The sequence below is a fragment of the Micromesistius poutassou genome (genome assembly GCF_964030765.1).
Source record: "Micromesistius poutassou genome assembly, chromosome: 11".
Lineage (NCBI taxonomy): Eukaryota > Metazoa > Chordata > Actinopteri > Gadiformes > Gadidae > Micromesistius > Micromesistius poutassou.
The window spans coordinates 665,935-683,084 of record NC_140281.1 but is presented as its reverse complement, the minus strand read 5'-3'; the positions used below and the strand labels follow the sequence as shown (position 1 = coordinate 683,084).

General features: G+C 49.7%; 1 protein-coding gene across 1 annotated transcript in view; it reads left to right on the top strand.

Moving 5' to 3' along the window:
* abca5 (ATP-binding cassette, sub-family A (ABC1), member 5) overlaps positions 1–17,150 on the top strand; it is a 36,795-nt gene that overhangs the window by 4,042 nt on the left and 15,603 nt on the right. The window contains exons 2-20 of the mRNA XM_084475441.1: positions 1,105–1,274; positions 3,657–3,846; positions 4,444–4,617; positions 4,759–4,856; positions 5,531–5,757; positions 6,312–6,453; positions 7,454–7,642; positions 8,145–8,292; positions 8,908–9,085; positions 9,710–9,768; positions 10,208–10,494; positions 10,785–10,904; positions 11,178–11,316; positions 12,021–12,111; positions 13,050–13,189; positions 14,022–14,141; positions 14,618–14,837; positions 16,044–16,210; positions 16,681–16,808. Of these exons, the coding sequence (XP_084331567.1) occupies positions 1,105–1,274; positions 3,657–3,846; positions 4,444–4,617; positions 4,759–4,856; positions 5,531–5,757; positions 6,312–6,453; positions 7,454–7,642; positions 8,145–8,292; positions 8,908–9,085; positions 9,710–9,768; positions 10,208–10,494; positions 10,785–10,904; positions 11,178–11,316; positions 12,021–12,111; positions 13,050–13,189; positions 14,022–14,141; positions 14,618–14,837; positions 16,044–16,210; positions 16,681–16,808 (2,987 nt within the window). The remainder of the gene's footprint in view (positions 1–1,104; positions 1,275–3,656; positions 3,847–4,443; positions 4,618–4,758; positions 4,857–5,530; positions 5,758–6,311; positions 6,454–7,453; positions 7,643–8,144; positions 8,293–8,907; positions 9,086–9,709; positions 9,769–10,207; positions 10,495–10,784; positions 10,905–11,177; positions 11,317–12,020; positions 12,112–13,049; positions 13,190–14,021; positions 14,142–14,617; positions 14,838–16,043; positions 16,211–16,680; positions 16,809–17,150) is intronic.

Sequence of the window (17,150 nt, the reverse complement as noted above, 5' to 3'; positions counted from 1 at the left end):
ACCCTGGCCTTCTGGCCCAGACTGGCCCACAACAATCTCTGGGAGACCAAACATGTGTGTCGCGAATGTTGTATCAGACACTACAGAAATGATGATGTGGGACGGTGCTTTGAGTCACTATGCTCTTACACTCTGTAATTCCCTACCTTCTGAATTAAGATCAGAAGATCAGAATCAGTGAACTGATTTAAAAGCTGTCTAAAAACCTATTCATTTGCCTCAGCTTTTATTTGAAGGTAAGGCCTTTCCAAATTGGCGTGTTGACTTTTTTTTTCATTTTACTACTATTATCATTTTAACTTGAATGTCTACAAAATTTTTATTGTATTGTCTCTTAATGTCTATAAACAACCCTATGGTTCGTAGTGTTTTTCTATGTTGGTCCCAAAAGCGCATTGAGTCTTCTGTGTATACCATATGAAATGTGCTATACACACAAACTTACTGATACAACATGATCATGCACAACACAAACCTCATAACGGAGGACGGACAAATCATACACAGCAACACAATACAGAAATCAGATCGAAGGCCTGATCCTACATGTGCCTCGCTAGCATGTGCAGCACACAGCTGCATCAGACGGAGGGAGAGATCATCCACTTCTTATTTTCTGGTCTATTTCGGGGGGGAGTTGAACTAATAATCCATAAGCGGTGCTTATCAATGCCGACTCATCGCTGAGCGTTCACCAGTGATCCGTGGACGCCCTGTCGTTGCGCGTGGAGGTCGTACAATTCACTCATGAGGTTGAATGACTGGACTGGATGATTTGATTCCCATTTGGAGTTTCAGGGCTGTGTTTCATACCAAGCAATTGCTTTGCCCCCCAGTGTGCTAAATATGGATAAAACAAATTATTCATAATTTTGCAGATGTGCTGTTTAATGATCCGATATCCGATACCTGTTTTATGGGCTGGTCATACCAATAAAACAAAGGTCAGATGGACAGTCCGGCCCTGATCACCCAAAAATGTTTTTCCAATGTATTTGTCATTATTTCATTGTTCATCTTTTATTTTCTTTTTTTTTTCTAATTCACTGTCTTTTAACGTACCCCTTGATCATCACACCTAGTAACTGATATCTCTGGTTGCAGCTGAGGCCAGCATTAGGGAGACCACCTCTCGCCCGTTCGTGATCCAGATGAGGGATGCGGAGAGCATGCAGCCCACCTATAGAAGGGGCGCTGGGGTGTGGAACCAGACCAAAAGCCTCCTCTACAAGAACGTTCTGATCAAATGGAGGACGAAGCAGCAGAGTCTCCAGGTGGGTCTGGGATACATGCTTGTGGGCACCGTGGTGGACATATCAGAATCAGAATCAGCTTTATTGGCCACGTTTGCGTAAAACAAGCGAGGAATTTGACTTTGGTTAACCCTTGCTCTCAAAGTACGACGCTTAGCTTATTGTTAATATTAAAAAATATATAAAATAAAAGAACAGTATGAAATATAAATCTACTGTTAAGTGTACAGTATGACAACCAATTATACCATATAATTTACAAATTTACAAAAAAGAAGAATATGCAATAACAATTCAGGAGAGGCAAGAAATGGTGCAATATCAGTACAGTCAGATTTATATAAAAATATATACGGTCAGAGATTTAAGTAAATATAAATACAGTGCAAGGCAGTTCAGTGCAATGGCAATATATTAAATATAATTATGGACGAACAAATCACATTAGTATTTATATTTAGGGCATTTAACCGACGCTTTTATCCAAGGCGACTTACAATAAGTTTATTTGTCAGTAGAAAGAGAAACAACAATATTTCGCGGACCGTACAGTAAGGATGTTCATAGAACCAAGTGCCAGGCACTAAAAAAGCCCAACAGTGGCAAAATGCATAACTTTTAGATTTAGTTTATGGCGTAGCATGAATGATAATGGTCTCCTAGGCCTGTTCACCCTTCCTGCCTCTCTGGTTCTCTCCCTGCCTCGACCCTCCCTCCTGGTTCTTAACCCATGCATCTTTCATTTGGATTTGTGTTTCACTAATGCATCTTTTATGTGTTTCTGTTAAATGGTCTTTCGCGGTGGGGGAATTCTTACTGGTCTGCTGGTTTATAACTGGTCGTGGTAATGCAGCTCAGAGGAGTGAGTCCAGCACTTTAACGGGCGTTTAGCCCGGGGTGCTTGTGGTTGTTTCCCCATCTATCTCTGGCACAGACCCTATCCACGTAAGGCTGCTGTGTTCGGTGAGCGAGGAGTTCATGGAGTTAAGGTCGCTCTATGTACCACTCGCCCCGATCTGCTGGCATGAGCGAGAGGGAGAGGGAGGGAGAGGGAGAGAGAGCTACAACCTATAGTCATAATACACCTTGTCCTTCCTTTCCAACCAAGCCAATACCTTTTTATAAACTGGTGGCTTGGTTATTCTACAACTTTTGGGCAAGAAGGGCAATGTGCCTTTTGAACTTCAGATCACTCCAGTGTTTGGAACTCTGCTACACACACGCACACGCACACACACACACGTGCACACACACACACACACACACACACACACACACACACACACACACACACACACACACACACACACACACACACACACACACACACACACACACACACACACACACACTATCTAGAACTCTTATTGGCCTTGCCCGGGGGACATCCGGCATTTCCCCTTTTCCCGTCAGATCAGGGTGTAAACTGGAGACTATTGTCTGTTGTACGTCCTGTCACTCAATGTATGTTGTATTTATTCATAGTACCTAATTGTGTAGCATCTGCAGTAGCTGACTATCACTGCTGTATACGGGGAACGGGTTGGCCTAGCGATTGTTAGTACTTGCACTTGGTTCTATGAACATCTTTACTGTACCGACAGCGATATATTGTTTCACTTCTTATGACAAATGTACTTATTGTAAGTCGCTTTGGATAAAAGCGTCTGATTCATGCCCTCAATGTAAATGTGAATGTAAACCCTGATTTGACTCTTGGTGGTTGACTGGAGCCCCAGACCTTGTGTTGTCCACAGCCGTTCCACAGGTTGTGTGTTCAGGCTGAGAGGGTGTCAGTTCCGTGTAAGGCCAGCCTTACACAGACTTTGCCCAGGGAGTGGCACTCTGGTCGTTCATCACACGCTTCCTGTTCCGGGTGGCGAGGGCAGTCCTTGTACATGAGTGGTGTTAGAATAGCATATCCGGGGGTTTGAGGCTCGTGGATTATGTTTAAAGCACACAGCTTATGTGGGAACATGTTCCACGCGAGTTTACCTCCACACTGGATTACAATGATTAATTGTAATCTATTAATAGACAATCATCCTAAGGAAGTGATAGTTGACGTACATTCACTGTACCACATTTAAACACGATTGAAATGTAATTTCGGCTTAGCATAGAAGGTAGAGCGGGATGACTTGTAACCGTAAAAGGTTGCTAGTTCGATCCCCGGCTCCTCCTAGCTGAGTGTGGAGGTGTCCCTGAGCGAGACGCCCTCACCCTGACTGCTCCTGACCAGCTGGCTGTCGCCCTGCGTGGCAGACACACCGCCGTCAGTTTGTGAACATGTGTGTGAATGGTTGTTAGTCGCTTTGGATAACGGCGTCTGCTAAATGCCCACAATGTAAACGTGACTGTAGGGTGCGTTGTGTTTGAGGCTGATATTTTCTCTGTCTGCAGGAGCTGATTCTGCCGCTGCTGCTGCTGGCGCTGCTGATCCTCATCAGCATCCTGAACCCCCACGTCTACTACAGCGGCATCAGCACCATGGAGCTGGACCGAGAGGACCACTACTTCCTCAAGGGGCTGGGCTACACACCCATCACCAACATCACCAGCCACATCATGGAGGAGGTGGCCCAGGAGATGCGTAAGAGCTGCTCTGTTACTGTAGCCGTGTGCCTGTGCCTGTGTGTGTGTGTGCGTGTGCGTGCGCGCGCATGTTCAGAAATATCACTTTCCAGTTCGATCCCCGGCTCCTCCTAGCTGAGTGTCGAGGTGTCCCTGAGCGAGACGCCCTCACCCTGACTGCTCCCGACCAGCTGGCTGTCGCCCTGTGTGGCTGACTCCGCCGTCAGTGTGTGAATGTGTGCGTGAATGTTGGGTAGTGTTGTAAAGCACTTTGTGTGGCTACTGGTTAGAACAGCGCTGTATGAATGCATTTTGTTTATTTACCATCCTGCCTGTCCTGTTCTCCATCTGGGGAAGCTGGTCTGGGGAAGCTGCTGTCAAGAGGCGTGATCAACAGGTGGAGTTCAAATTGACTTAAATCAGCCAATAGCGCGCCGGGGGGGAAAAGCCAGCTTGGTGATTGGCTCCCGCAAAAAACGTATCGAAACTAGAAAGAAATGTATTGCTCTTCTTCTCCAGACCCTTCTGCAGGACTCAAACTCAAATCGCCAGCAGAATGGGCGGGGGCTAACCCATGTCTAGCTCACCATCACACTTGTGTGCGTTCTCCTCCCAGACATCCAGGACCGGCTGGAGATGTTCTCCAGCGAGGTGGAGCTGGAGAACGCCAGCCTGCACGAGCCCTCGGGCTTCGTGGGCGTGGTGTTCCTGGACGCCGCGGCCACGTCCTACCGGCTCCGCTACCCCTACAACCAGCTGCCGCTGCCCAGCGACTACACAGAGTCCATCGGTAGAGCTGCTATTGGTTATTATTATTATTATTGGGCTGGAAGGATTCCAGAATGAAGTTCGATATTCAGTGTCAAATCAGTAGAGTCAATTGATTAATTGATTGATTTGATTAATTGAAACGCTGCGTTTGTCCTCCCAGCCAACTGCTTCGCCAGCTCGCTGAACTGCAGAGCGGCCAACTACTGGTACTCCGGCTTCATCCGCCTGCAGTCCCTCATCGACGCCACCATCATCCAGGTGAGACACGCCCCCACACGGCGGGGAGGGTGTACCCCACTCAGCCCAGGGTGTACCCCACTCAGCCCAGTCCAAGGAGGGGGTACCCTACTCAGGACATTGGTCTATTTCCTTAAATGTCCATGTCCTTATATGTCCATGTCCTTAAATGTCCATGTCCTTATATGTCCTTGTCCTTATATGTCCGTGTCCTTATATGTCCATGTCCTTAAATGTCCATGTCCTTATATGTCCTTGTCCTCCTATGCGTGTCTTTTTATGTCCATGTCCTTATATGTCCATGTCCTTATATGTCCTTGTCCTCCTATGCGTGTCTTTTTATGTCCATGTCCTTATATGTCCATGTCCTTATATGTCCTTGTCCTCCTATGCGTGTCTTTTTATGTCCATGTCCTTAAATGTCCATGTCCTTATATGTCCATGTCCTCCTATGCGTGTCCTTATATGTCCACGTCCTCCTATGTGTGTCCTTATATGTCCATGTCCTTATATGTCCATGTCCTCCTATGCGTGTCCTTATATGTCCATGTCCTTATATGTCCATGTCCTCCTATGTGTGTCCTTATATGTCCATGTCCTTATATGTCCGTGTCCTCCTATGCGTGTCCTTATATGTCCATGTCCTTATATGTCCATGTCCTTATATGTCCGTGTCCTCCTATGCGTGTTGCCAGCTGCAGACCAAGCGCTCGGTGTGGAGTGAGATGAACCTGCGGGTGGTGATGATGGGCCAGCCGGGCTCGGTGGAGGTGCAGAAGTTCTCCCACGCCCTGATCTCCATCTACCTGGTGCTGACCTTCACGCCCTTCGTCACCTTCCTCATCGTCAACGTGGTGGCGGAGAAGGAGCAGCGTCTGAAGGACACCATGACCATGATGGGCCTGTACGACACGGCCTTCTGGTGAGGATCCACAGGTTCCCCCCAGGGGCTGGACCTCAGAGGAACACACAGAGTGGGAACCTCTATTACCCCGGAAATCCAGAGTTCTCGCGAGAGCACAATTTGAACTTGCTCACGCGAGTCGACTCTGGGAACGAGCGATATGCTCACTCCCCGATTGCCCAAACCCAGCACATTAACCAATCACATCGGTGTATCTGATATAGGCGGGGCCAAAAGCGTTGATGTTTTACCGATCGTATACGGCAAGTCTTATCTATTGGTTAGCTCCGCTGGTCTGGTTACGTCACCCCTTGTATTCTTCTGATTGGTCGTAGAAGTTATCCAATTGTCGTGCAGTGATATTTTCAAATGCATGCTTGGTTCCGCCCCTCGAGTCGGGCCATTTTCATTACTTGTTGCCACCAGACCCTACAGCTTTCTAGATGTGGGTCTGGATTTGACCTCTATGGCAGTGGCCTCTCAAACCTTTTCTACCTGTGTACCCCCTCTAAGATACCCCCCTCACCTGTGTACGCCCTCTAAGATACCCCGCTGTCTGTCTGTCCTGCCAGGCTGTCCTGGGCTCTGCTCTACGCGGGCCTGGTCCTCATCATGTCCATCCTGATGGCGCTCATCGCCACCTACACGGCGCTATTCCCCAACAGCGACTTCTTCGTCATCTTCCTGCTCATCTTCCTCTACGGCATCTCCTCGGTGAGTAGCCCCCCCCTCTCCTGAAACGTGGCTTTGTCAACGTGACCCACAATGCACTGTTTTACGATCCCTTCTACCAACGTTTGTTCAAGAGGATTTACGACTTCAATTGAATCATAATAATTCACTTAATAACTGGGTTTGGAGGGGGGGATTCACGTGAGAATCGCAATTTTTATCTTCTATGATTCCGAAGCAAGCAATTCAATTAAATCGCATTTTTTATTTTTATTTTTATTTTTTGCCTTTGTGTTTATATTAAATATATAAAAGCGACATCATCTTATACTCACATCAGATTTGAATCAAGAATACATTTTTATCAAATTGTGACCCAAAGAACCAAATTTTTATCCTGAGATACCAACAGATTCACACACTGAAGGGCCGATTATGGTCCCACGTTCACGCAACCCAAGGAGGGTTACGGACCCCTTACGTCCTTGCGGACCCTCCTTGCGTCCACCGCCAGGGCCTGACGTGCGCCTCGCAAAAATTGTAACCTCCCGTCGAGGCGACGCAGCCGCAAGGGGCTGTGATCGGTCCGCTCACTAGAACCCGACGCAGAACCATAAAGGTGCACGACTGCAGCGAAGTGTCTGCGTGGTCGTTTCGTTGCGTGAGCGTGGGACCATAATCAGCCCTTAAGTTATTGCAGTACACTGGGTGAGCAGTGGCCTCCTGTATGCTGACAAAGTACAAAGAACGGGTGATGATGATGTCTCTGCCTGTTTACCTCACACTCCTTCTGATGAGCGGACACTGCCATGTGTGTATGACTGAATGTGACGCAAGCATTTTCATTTTGGCTGCTGGTCGGATAAGTGATATGAAAATGCAGACATTCACCTGTCTGTCTGTCTGTCTGTCGGTCTCTCTTTCTTTCTTTCTTTCTCGCTCGCTCTCGCTCTCTCTCTCTCTCTCTCTGACTCTCTCTCTCTCTGACTCTCGCTCTCTCGCTCTCTCTCTCGCTCTCTCTCTCTCTCTCTCTCTCTCTCAGATCTTCTTCTCCTTCCTGTTGGTGCCCCTGTTTAAGAAGCCCAAGTTCGCCAGCACGGTGGGCAGCCTGCTGACCGTGGTGTTCGGCTGCCTGTCTCTCTTCACCGTGCTCATCAACGACTTCCCCCAGCCGCTGGTCTGGCTGCTCTGCCTGCTGTCCCCCAGCGCCTTCTCCCTGGGGATCGCACAGGTCACACACACACACACACACACACACACACACACACACACACACACACACACACACACACACGCACACGCTTTTATTTGGTTCCAAATTTACAAAGAAGGAGTAAAAGATCCAAAGATTTTGGGAAGAACTATTGATAGGTTAGGCTCAACAAGCCTAACAGTACATGCCTTTACAAGACCTGCATGATGAGTTCAGTTATTATACACCGAACACCTAAGGGTAAACAAAACATCTTTGTCTCCAGATTCACACCACACACACACACACACACACACACACACACACACACACACACTGCATGAAAAACACACACGCACTTGCTCCCACACACACAGATGCATGCATACACACACACACACACACACACACATATTTATTGCAAAAAACCTGCTTATTTATTGCATGAAATACACACACACGGTACCTGAGGTATAATTAAAAATGATGTGTGTGTGTGGTTCTGGTTGTGTGTGTGTGTGTGTGTGTGTGTGTGTGTTAGGTGGTGTATCTGGAGGCCCAGGGTGAGGGAGCAGTGTTCTCCACCCTGACCAACGGCCCCCACCCGCTCTACGTCCCTCTGCTCATGCTGGTGCTGGACTGCGTTCTCTACCTGCTGCTGGCCGTCTACCTGGACCAGGTGCTGCCCGGTACGTACACACACCCACGCACACACACACACACACACGCACACATGCACACCCATGCAGCTATGGCTGGGCAACATGGAAACAAAAGTTTAGCACAAGGGATTGTACATTATCCCCTATTGCCACACTATGAATAAAAAGAGAGTCATTCTGTTAAAGTGTATATATGGACATTTAAACAGTTTAACTGAGGGTTATTATTTGAAGGTGTATATGTATATATGGACATGTAAACGGTCTAACTGAGGGTCATTACATGGACGTGGTGGGACATTTAAACTACAGCGTAAGGATTTCTTCTCTCTGATGTTTCAAACCTGATATGGTGATCATTTAAGGGCTTTTCTTCACATTAATTTAGATAGATAGATAGATAGATGGATAGATAGACTTTATTTGTCATTGCACAGTCACCTATACAACAAAATTGAATTGCTACATCTGAAGGTGCAATAAAACTAGTAAACAAAGAGTATGAAACTGGGCGTCACAACACAGTAGGATCATTTCCTGACCACACAACGGCATTGAAAGACGATGAATGATCATTTGAAACCATTGCCCAGCCCCGTACGCCTGCTTTCCCTGACCCTAGCCTCTCCGCTGCACCCCCAGGGGAGTTCCGGATGAGGCGCTCGGTTCTCTACTTCCTGAAGCCGTCCTACTGGTCGCAGCGTAAGAAGCGCTACGTGGAGGTGAGCTCCGTGTACGAGGCGGAGGTGAACGGCGCCCCCGCTGGAGAGGAGTCCATCGAGCCCGTGTCCCTGGAGTTCAGAGGCAAAGAGGCCATCCGGTGAGAGGCTGACCCCCCCCCCTGGTCCTCGCAGTCTGACATTTAAACACAACCCCTTTAACACCGTAGTCGCCAAGTAGAGGTTACATTTAGGGCACTTACGCCTTCATCCAAACACAGTCACACACCGACGGCGGAGTCACCCATGCAATGCGCCAGCCAGCTGGTCAGGAGCAGTCAGGGTGAGGGGCGTCTCGCTCAGGGACTACCTCGACACTCTCCAAGCTAGGAGGAGCCGGGGATCGAACCAGCAACCTTCTGGTTACAAGAGCTACTGAGCTACTGCCGCCCAGACTTAAGAGTCATAATTAAAGGGATTCATAATCCAGACTTTAGATTCATATCTGAAGCCTGAGGGCAGAGAACCCGTCAGGTTAGTGCAGAAGCCTGTAGAAATACAGGCTTCTAGCATGTTCATTTATTTCTCTGATCTGCTGGAGGATCGAATGCCAACCGGCCCACCAGCCAGCACAACCAACTGCTCTGTTTTGGGCCCAGCTCCATAACATTTTTATTTGGTTCAGCCTGTTGGCGATGTAGATGTTAAGCACACGATCGCTCTTCATATTGACTTCCTTTCATCTGTGGCTTAATGTTGTGATGCCTCTCCCGCGCTGCGGTCAGCATCCACAACATCCGGAAGGTCTTCAAGGAGAAGGACAGCGTGGTGGACGCACTGAGAGGTACCTCCTACTCACAACGCTGTGTGTGTGTGTGATTGTGTGTGTGTGTGTGTGTGTGTGTGTGGTTGTGTGTGTGTGTGTGCCTACACAGTGAAATGCTTGCTTTGCTCACTTGCTCTGCACCTCCAATATCTCCACCAGAAAGTTTCTCAAGACCAAAACGTGCTCATCCATGAGTCAACCCATGAACGGGCCGGATCTGAAAAAAAGATAAAGCTATGACTGTAGCTCCAACTCAAGCCACTAGGGGCTTCTAACGGCACGTTTACATAGTGCAGATTTAATTTATTGACATAAAAGTTACTTTTGTGTGTGAACGACTGTCATTCACACACCCATTATTATTTTTCCTGACCCCCCCCCCCACATATGAGATAAGAGATAGTTCAGACGACTCTCTCGTCTGAAGCTCCCCCTGTGCTCCGCTTCCCCTCCACAGGCCTGACCTTTGACATCTACGAGGGCCAGATCACGGCGCTGCTGGGGCACAGCGGCGCCGGCAAGTCGGCCCTGATGAACATCCTGTGCGGCATCAGCCCGCCCAGCGGGGGCGCGGCCAGCCTCTACGGCCAGCCGGTGGCGGACCTGGCCGAGGGGCCGGAGCTGAAGCAGCTGGTGGGCGTGTGCCCGCAGTTCAACATCATCTTCGACGTGCTCACCGTGGAGGAACACCTCAACATCTTCGCCGCCATCAAGGGCATCCTGCCCGCCGAGGTGGACGGGGAGGTGGGTCTCCGGGGGGGGGGGAGAATTCGGTCTTGGTGTTTGACGTTGTCTGCGGTTTGAATGATTATTTCTAATCAGTTTTATTATATAGTGTGTGATTTATTTGTTTATTGTTGTGTTGAGGGTATGAAACAGGAGTACAATCTATCATCGGCCTTAATCAGCCGTGTGTGTGTGTGTGTGTGTGTGTGTGTGTGTGTGTGTGTGTGTGTGTGTGTGTGTGTGTGTGTGTGTGTGTGTGTGTGTGTGTGTGTGTGTGTGTGTGTGTGTGTGTGTGTTCGTTCCTCCAGGTGAAGCGGGTTCTGAAGGCGCTGGACATGGAGAAGATCATGGACGCCCAGGCTAGGAACTTGAGCCGGGGCCAGAAGAGGAAGCTCTCCGTGGGCATCGCCATCCTAGGGGACCCTAAGGTAGTCCAGCCCAGAGTGGAGCTCTGAGGAGGAACGGTGTACCGCTATGCATGAATCGATCTTTATGAATGAATGAACGCATCTTTACTTTTGTGTGCTGCCATGTAGTGGCGACCCGTCTCCCATGGGATTATTACACACCGTTTCAGTTTGGAATAATGGAAAGTATTCTGCTGTGCATTTGATTTAAATTGCAGTGTGTGTGTCTGTGTCTGTGTCTCTGTCTGTCTGTCCGTCCGTCCGTGTGTGTGTGTGTGTGTGTGTGCGTCTCAGATCCTGCTCCTGGACGAGCCGACAGCGGGCATGGACCCCTGCTCGCGGCACCAGGTGTGGTCCCTGCTGAAGAAGCGCCGGGCGGGCCGGGTGACGGTGCTCAGCACCCACTACATGGACGAGGCCGACATCCTGGCCGGTACGTCCCCGCTTCGCCGCGCAGTGCCCCCCCTGTCTGTCTCCCCCCGGCTGGAGACGGTCCTGTCTGACGCCGTTAAAGACATTCAGGGCCGCACTCACACACTAGGCCGTCTGCACCGTTGCCCGAGTATGTTTGCCCCCATAAAGTCTAGATCTTTTGGCCGGTGTGAGCAGCATGCCAATCCGTACTCAAGTACAGTTCAGTTCCGTGGCCTCAGTGCACTTCAGAGAGGTGTGCTCAGGCCACGGTACAGACGCTAATGAGCCGACACGCGCACACGCACGGATACGCAACCTGTATGTACAAGAGGCAACCGTACTCAGTTGAGATTGCCTAGTGTGAGCACAGGCCAGCGGCACAGTGGGTACGGTACACTTGAGTATGGTACAAGGCAACTTTGCCTAGTGTGAGCGCGCCCTTAGACTCCTAGTGGATCTCTCGCAGTTATCTGAAGCATTTATTGATTTTCACTACTATACTGTACCATATACTATATTGTATATATTTCATTACCGCTCGATGCGTCAAGCGTTGTCTTTTTTATTTCTGATCCACAGTGTCTGATCCAATCGGACAACAAAATGATATCGTCTGATTATAATTTTTCATCTTACCCTCGTATCTCACAGGATTTGTCACGGTCCAGAACTAGAAATCTGTCTGAATTCTAGTCCTATACGTTTTTTTTCTTTCCCCACCAGATCGCAAAGCGGTGATTTCCCACGGCCAGCTCAAGTGTGTGGGCTCCTCCCTCTACCTGAAGACCAAGTGGGGCGTGGGGTACCACCTCAGGTACTGGACGACTCATCGTCTCATACGTGACTGCACTATAGGTTGTAGTCTGCTGATCTCCCGTCAGATAACAAACTGGTTCTGGGTGGTTGGTAGAAACTCTTATCTGCACCTGAGGATCATTCATCAGGTTAACAAGCGAGTCAACGTTTATACAAAGACTTATGACAGCGTTCCCACGGGTTGGGGAATTGTCAGTCGGGAGATTTCATTAAAACGGTTCCACACAGGTAAAGTCATGGCATCATGGAATTTGGCCACCAAAACGATCACCAAATATATGATGCATTTCTTTATATTAAATTAATTTCCATTAAATGAATATGTGTTGAAATGTGATGTATATAATTAACCAGAAACTGATCATAGAGTATGTTGACGTTATCCTATCCTATCATTAACTTTTGGTCTTCAAAGAAAATGTCATGTTATGTTCAAGGAAGTCATGTAAATTCAAAATCGACATTTAACGGAACACTGTATTATTTTTGATATCTAATGCACATAACAAGTTAATAACCCATAAACGTTATCCGTGTCATTAAGGGCGCACTCACACTAGGCAAAGTTGCCCTGTACCGTACTCAAGTACGATTGCCCCCCCCCCACAACCCCCCACTGTGCCGCTGGCCTGTGCTCACACTAGGCAATCTGGGCCTGAGTACGGTTGCCTCTTGTACACATAGGTTGCGTATCCGTGCGTGTGCGCGTGTCGGCTCATTAGCATCTGTACCGTGGCCTGAGCACACCTCTCCGAAGTGTACTGAGGCCACGGAACTGAACTGTACTGGAGTACGGCTGGCGTGCTCACACTAGACAAACGATCTAGACTTTAGGGGGCAGACGTACTCGCGTGCGGTACAGGCGGCCTGGTGTGAGTGCGCCCTCAGTCTGTGTTGGTCATCCCTTGACCCTGTCCTGTATCTGTCCCGCGTTAGAATGTCGGTCAGTGAGGGATGCAAGACGGAGAACATCCAGGACGTGGTCCAGCAGCACGTCCCCACAGCCTCGCTGCTACGGCAACGGGAGACGGAGCTCACCTTCACACTGCCCTTCGAGAGCATGGACACCTTCACAGGTAAGAGCTCGCTCTAAGGTTAGAGGACGAGGCAGGAACCATGAGAGGGGAGAACCAGAGAACCAGAGAGCGGAACCATGAGAGGGGAGAACCAGAGAACCAGAGACAGGAACCATGAGAGGGGAGAAGCAGAGACGGGAACCATGAGAGGGGAGAACCAGAGAACCAGAGACAGGGACCATGAGAGGGGAGAACCAGAGAACCAGAGACAGGGACCATGAGAGGGGAGAACCAGAGAACCAGAGACAGGGACCATGAGAGGGGAGAACCAGAGAACCAGAGACAGGAACCATGAGAGGGGAGAAGCAGAGACGGGAACCATGAGAGGGGAGAACCAGAGAACCAGAGACAGGGACCATGAGAGGGGAGAACCAGAGAACCAGAGACAGGGACCATGAGAGGGGAGAACCAGAGAACCAGAGACAGGGACCATGAGAGGGGAGAACCAGAGAACCAGAGACAGGGACCATGAGAGGGGAGAACCAGAGAACCAGAGACAGGAACCATGAGAGGGGAGAACCAGAGACGGGAACCATGAGCTCAGAGAACCAGAGAACCAGAGAGCGAGGCCGGAGCCATGAGTACAGAGGTCTGGGTGATCAAACTGTCGTAACAGTCGTGCCTCCACTGAAACATAAGTTTCAGTGAACATCAATATAACGTGTCAAACGGACGTCCACGTGTGGACTTTTTGTGGAGCGTTTAGACTGCGCTCTGTCTTTGGTCTTTCGGGGTCAACGGTGGGAGTGACTCGCCATGCGGGTCCCCCCCCCCCACACACAAAGACCACAGCGCCGTAACGCGGCCCTCACCCCCCGTCTCTCTCCCTCAGGCCTGTTCTCTGAGCTCGACTCCCAGTCCCACCTCGGGGTGGTCAACTACGGCGTCTCCATGACGACGCTGGAGGATGTCTTCCTCCGCCTGGAGGCCGAGGCAGAAGTGGACCAAGCCGGTGAGTGTGGACACAATCTCCCACATCACATCGAACCCTGTGTGTGTGTGTGTGTGTGTTTGTGTGTTTGTGTAACTATCCGGATGTCTCGTGTGTGTAACCATGTGTCGGAACCATCGGTTTGTGTGTGTGTGAGTCACCATGTGTGTGTGTCACCGTGTGTGTGTCCGTGTATGTGTGACCGTGTGTGTGTGTCCCTGTGTGTGTCCCCGTGTGTGTGTGACTGTGTGTGTAAGTCACCATGTGTGTGTCCCCGTGTGTGTGTGACCGTGTGTGTGAGTCACCATGTGTGTGTGTCACCGTGTGTGTGTGACCACGTGTGTGTCCGTGTATGTGTGACCGTGTGTGTGTGACCATGTGTGTGTCTGTGTGTGAGTCACCATGTGTGTGTGTCCCTGTGTGTGTGACCGTGTGTGTAAGTCACCATGTGTGTGTGTGTGTGTGTGTGTGTGTGTGTGTGCGCGTGCCTCCCCCAGACTACAGCGTGTTCAACCAGGACCAGGCGGCGGAGCAGCAGCAGCAGCAGGACGAGGGGGACTCCCTCTCCCTGGACGACACGGACCAGCGGCTGCTGACCTTCTCCGACGGCCGCTCCAGCCCCGCCGCCGGCCGCCTGCTCTGGAGGCAGCAGTTCAGCGCCGTGGCCTGGCTGCACATGCTCAACATGGTCCGCGAGAGGAAGGCCTTCATCTACATGTGAGTGAGACGGGCGACAATGTGAGTGAGACGGGTCCTCTAGAGACGCCGAGGAACAGGATCCATCTGGAGACGCTGACATGTGAGTGAGACAGGTCCTCTAGAGACGCTGACATGTGAGTGAGACAGGTCCTCTAGAGACGCTGACATGTGAGTGAGACAGGTCCTCTAGAGACGCTGACATGTGAGTGAGACAGGTCCTCTAGAGACGCTGACATGTGAGTGAGACAGGTCCTCTAGAGACGCTGACATGTGAGTGAGACAGGTCCTCTAGAGACGCTGACATGTGAGTGAGACAGGTCCTCTAGAGACGCTGACATGTGAGTGAGACAGGTCCTCTAGAGACGCTGACGTGAGAGTGAGACAGGTCCTCTAGAGATGGGGACATGTGGGTGAGACAGGTCCTCTAGAGACGCTGACGTGAGAGTGAGACAGGTCCTCTAGAGATGGGGACATGTGGGTGAGACAGGAGCCTCTCTAGAAATGGGGATAAGGATGAGATGTCGTCGTCTGAATGCAGAATCCGCAGCCGACACAAGATTTTGGTATCGGAAGTGTTTTTTTTGTGGTTGTTATACAGCGGACTGTTTGGCTGTCACTGTTTTCTGGTGCTGGCTGTAGGGCGCTGTGCACTATCGCACACGGCGGACGCAAAGTAACAAGTCTCAACTGAATTAAGCGAATCAAGTTCTGACCGCTGTTGAACAGTTGTATTTTACTTCAGCTATGCCCTCATAGCTGGCCTAGTGCATGGTGGTGACGCTTGTTAGTGTTTTAGAAAATAATGACACAATGTGTGCGAGGGGTGTTGTCAAACCTCACCACTTCATACGTTTCCAACTGGATAAAGTGATCTTATAGCCTGGCTATTGCCAGACCAAGCTCAATCGTAGATTGCACGTTGTTCTGGGGAAGCTGCTGTCATTTTCTTCAGCACAAGAGGTGTGATTAACGGTTAAATTGACTCTGTATGCAATTGGCTGCTTGCCGTCGCTTCCCTGTCGTCATTGTGTTAAACCAGCCAATAGCGCGCCAGGGGGAGAAGCCAGCTTGGTGATTGGCTCCCGCAAAAATGTATCGAAACTAGAAAGAAATGTATTGCTCTTCTCCAGACCCTTCTGCAGAGCAAACTTAAATTGCCGGCAGAATGGGCGGGGCTACCCAGTCTAGCGATCTTAGGGAATGAGCTCCTTTTCTGTGTGCCAGTCTGGGCATGTTGCAGGTGTTTGTGCTGGCCATGGTGATGCTGTCCCTGGTCACCGGACACATCCAGATCCACTCCTCGGAGCGCGAGTTCCGGCCCCTCTACCTGCTGAAGAGGAACCAGGCGCCCAGGAAGTACGCCACCAGCCTGCTGGTCCAGAACTCCTCTGGTGAGTCCTCCACTTGAGTCGGCTACACGCACTTATTGTACGTTGTACGTCCTGGCACTTAAATATAGTACTTAGCATTGTGAAGCGTCTTATCCTAGATAGCTGTGTTGTGTACGGGGAATGGGTCAACCTAGTGATTGTTAGTGCTTGACACGTGGTTCTATGAACATCCTTACTGTAGTGACAGAGATATATTGTTGTTTCTCTTTCTTCTGACAAACATACTTATTGTAAGTCACTGCTAAATGCCCTAAATGTAGATAAATGTAAATGGGTTTCAATGTGGCAGCAAAGCATGCTTGTACATAATATCCCTAAAATCTAGTGTGGGCCAAAAAGTTTGCCTACAGTATGTATATATTTTTTGTGGTTCTCAAAGCAGCAGTCAGAGTTTACCGGCAATATGTACCCAAACATCTGAACCGTGAGTTAACCCCGCACACACCCGTCTGTGTGACCCTGTGTCCCAGACTCGGACATCTCCAGCTTCATCCACAACCTGGAGGCCCAGGACATCAAGGTGGAGCTGATGAAGAACAACGACTACATGACCGCCGCCCCACACAGCGCCGCCATCAACGTCACCGGGTCCAGCAAGGTCTGTGTGTGTGTGAGAGAGAGAGAGAGAGAGAGAGAGAGAGAGAGAGAGAGAGAGAGAGAGAGAGAGAGAGAGAGAGAGAGAGAGAGAGAGAGAGAGAGAGAGAGAGAGAGAGAGAGAGAGAGAGAGAGAGAGAGAGAGAGAGAGAGAGAGAGACATATTGGAGGGGGAGGGGTGCTCTCTCTCTCTCCATCTCAACCATGGCCGAGATAACCACCAGTACGAGTCTTTACTTGTTATTGAAGTACCAGAGACGTCGGAGGACCCAACAAAGCAGTCGCTCAAATATATGTGATATTATATTACACAGTGTTTCCCCTAGATTTTTTTGTAGCAGTGGTG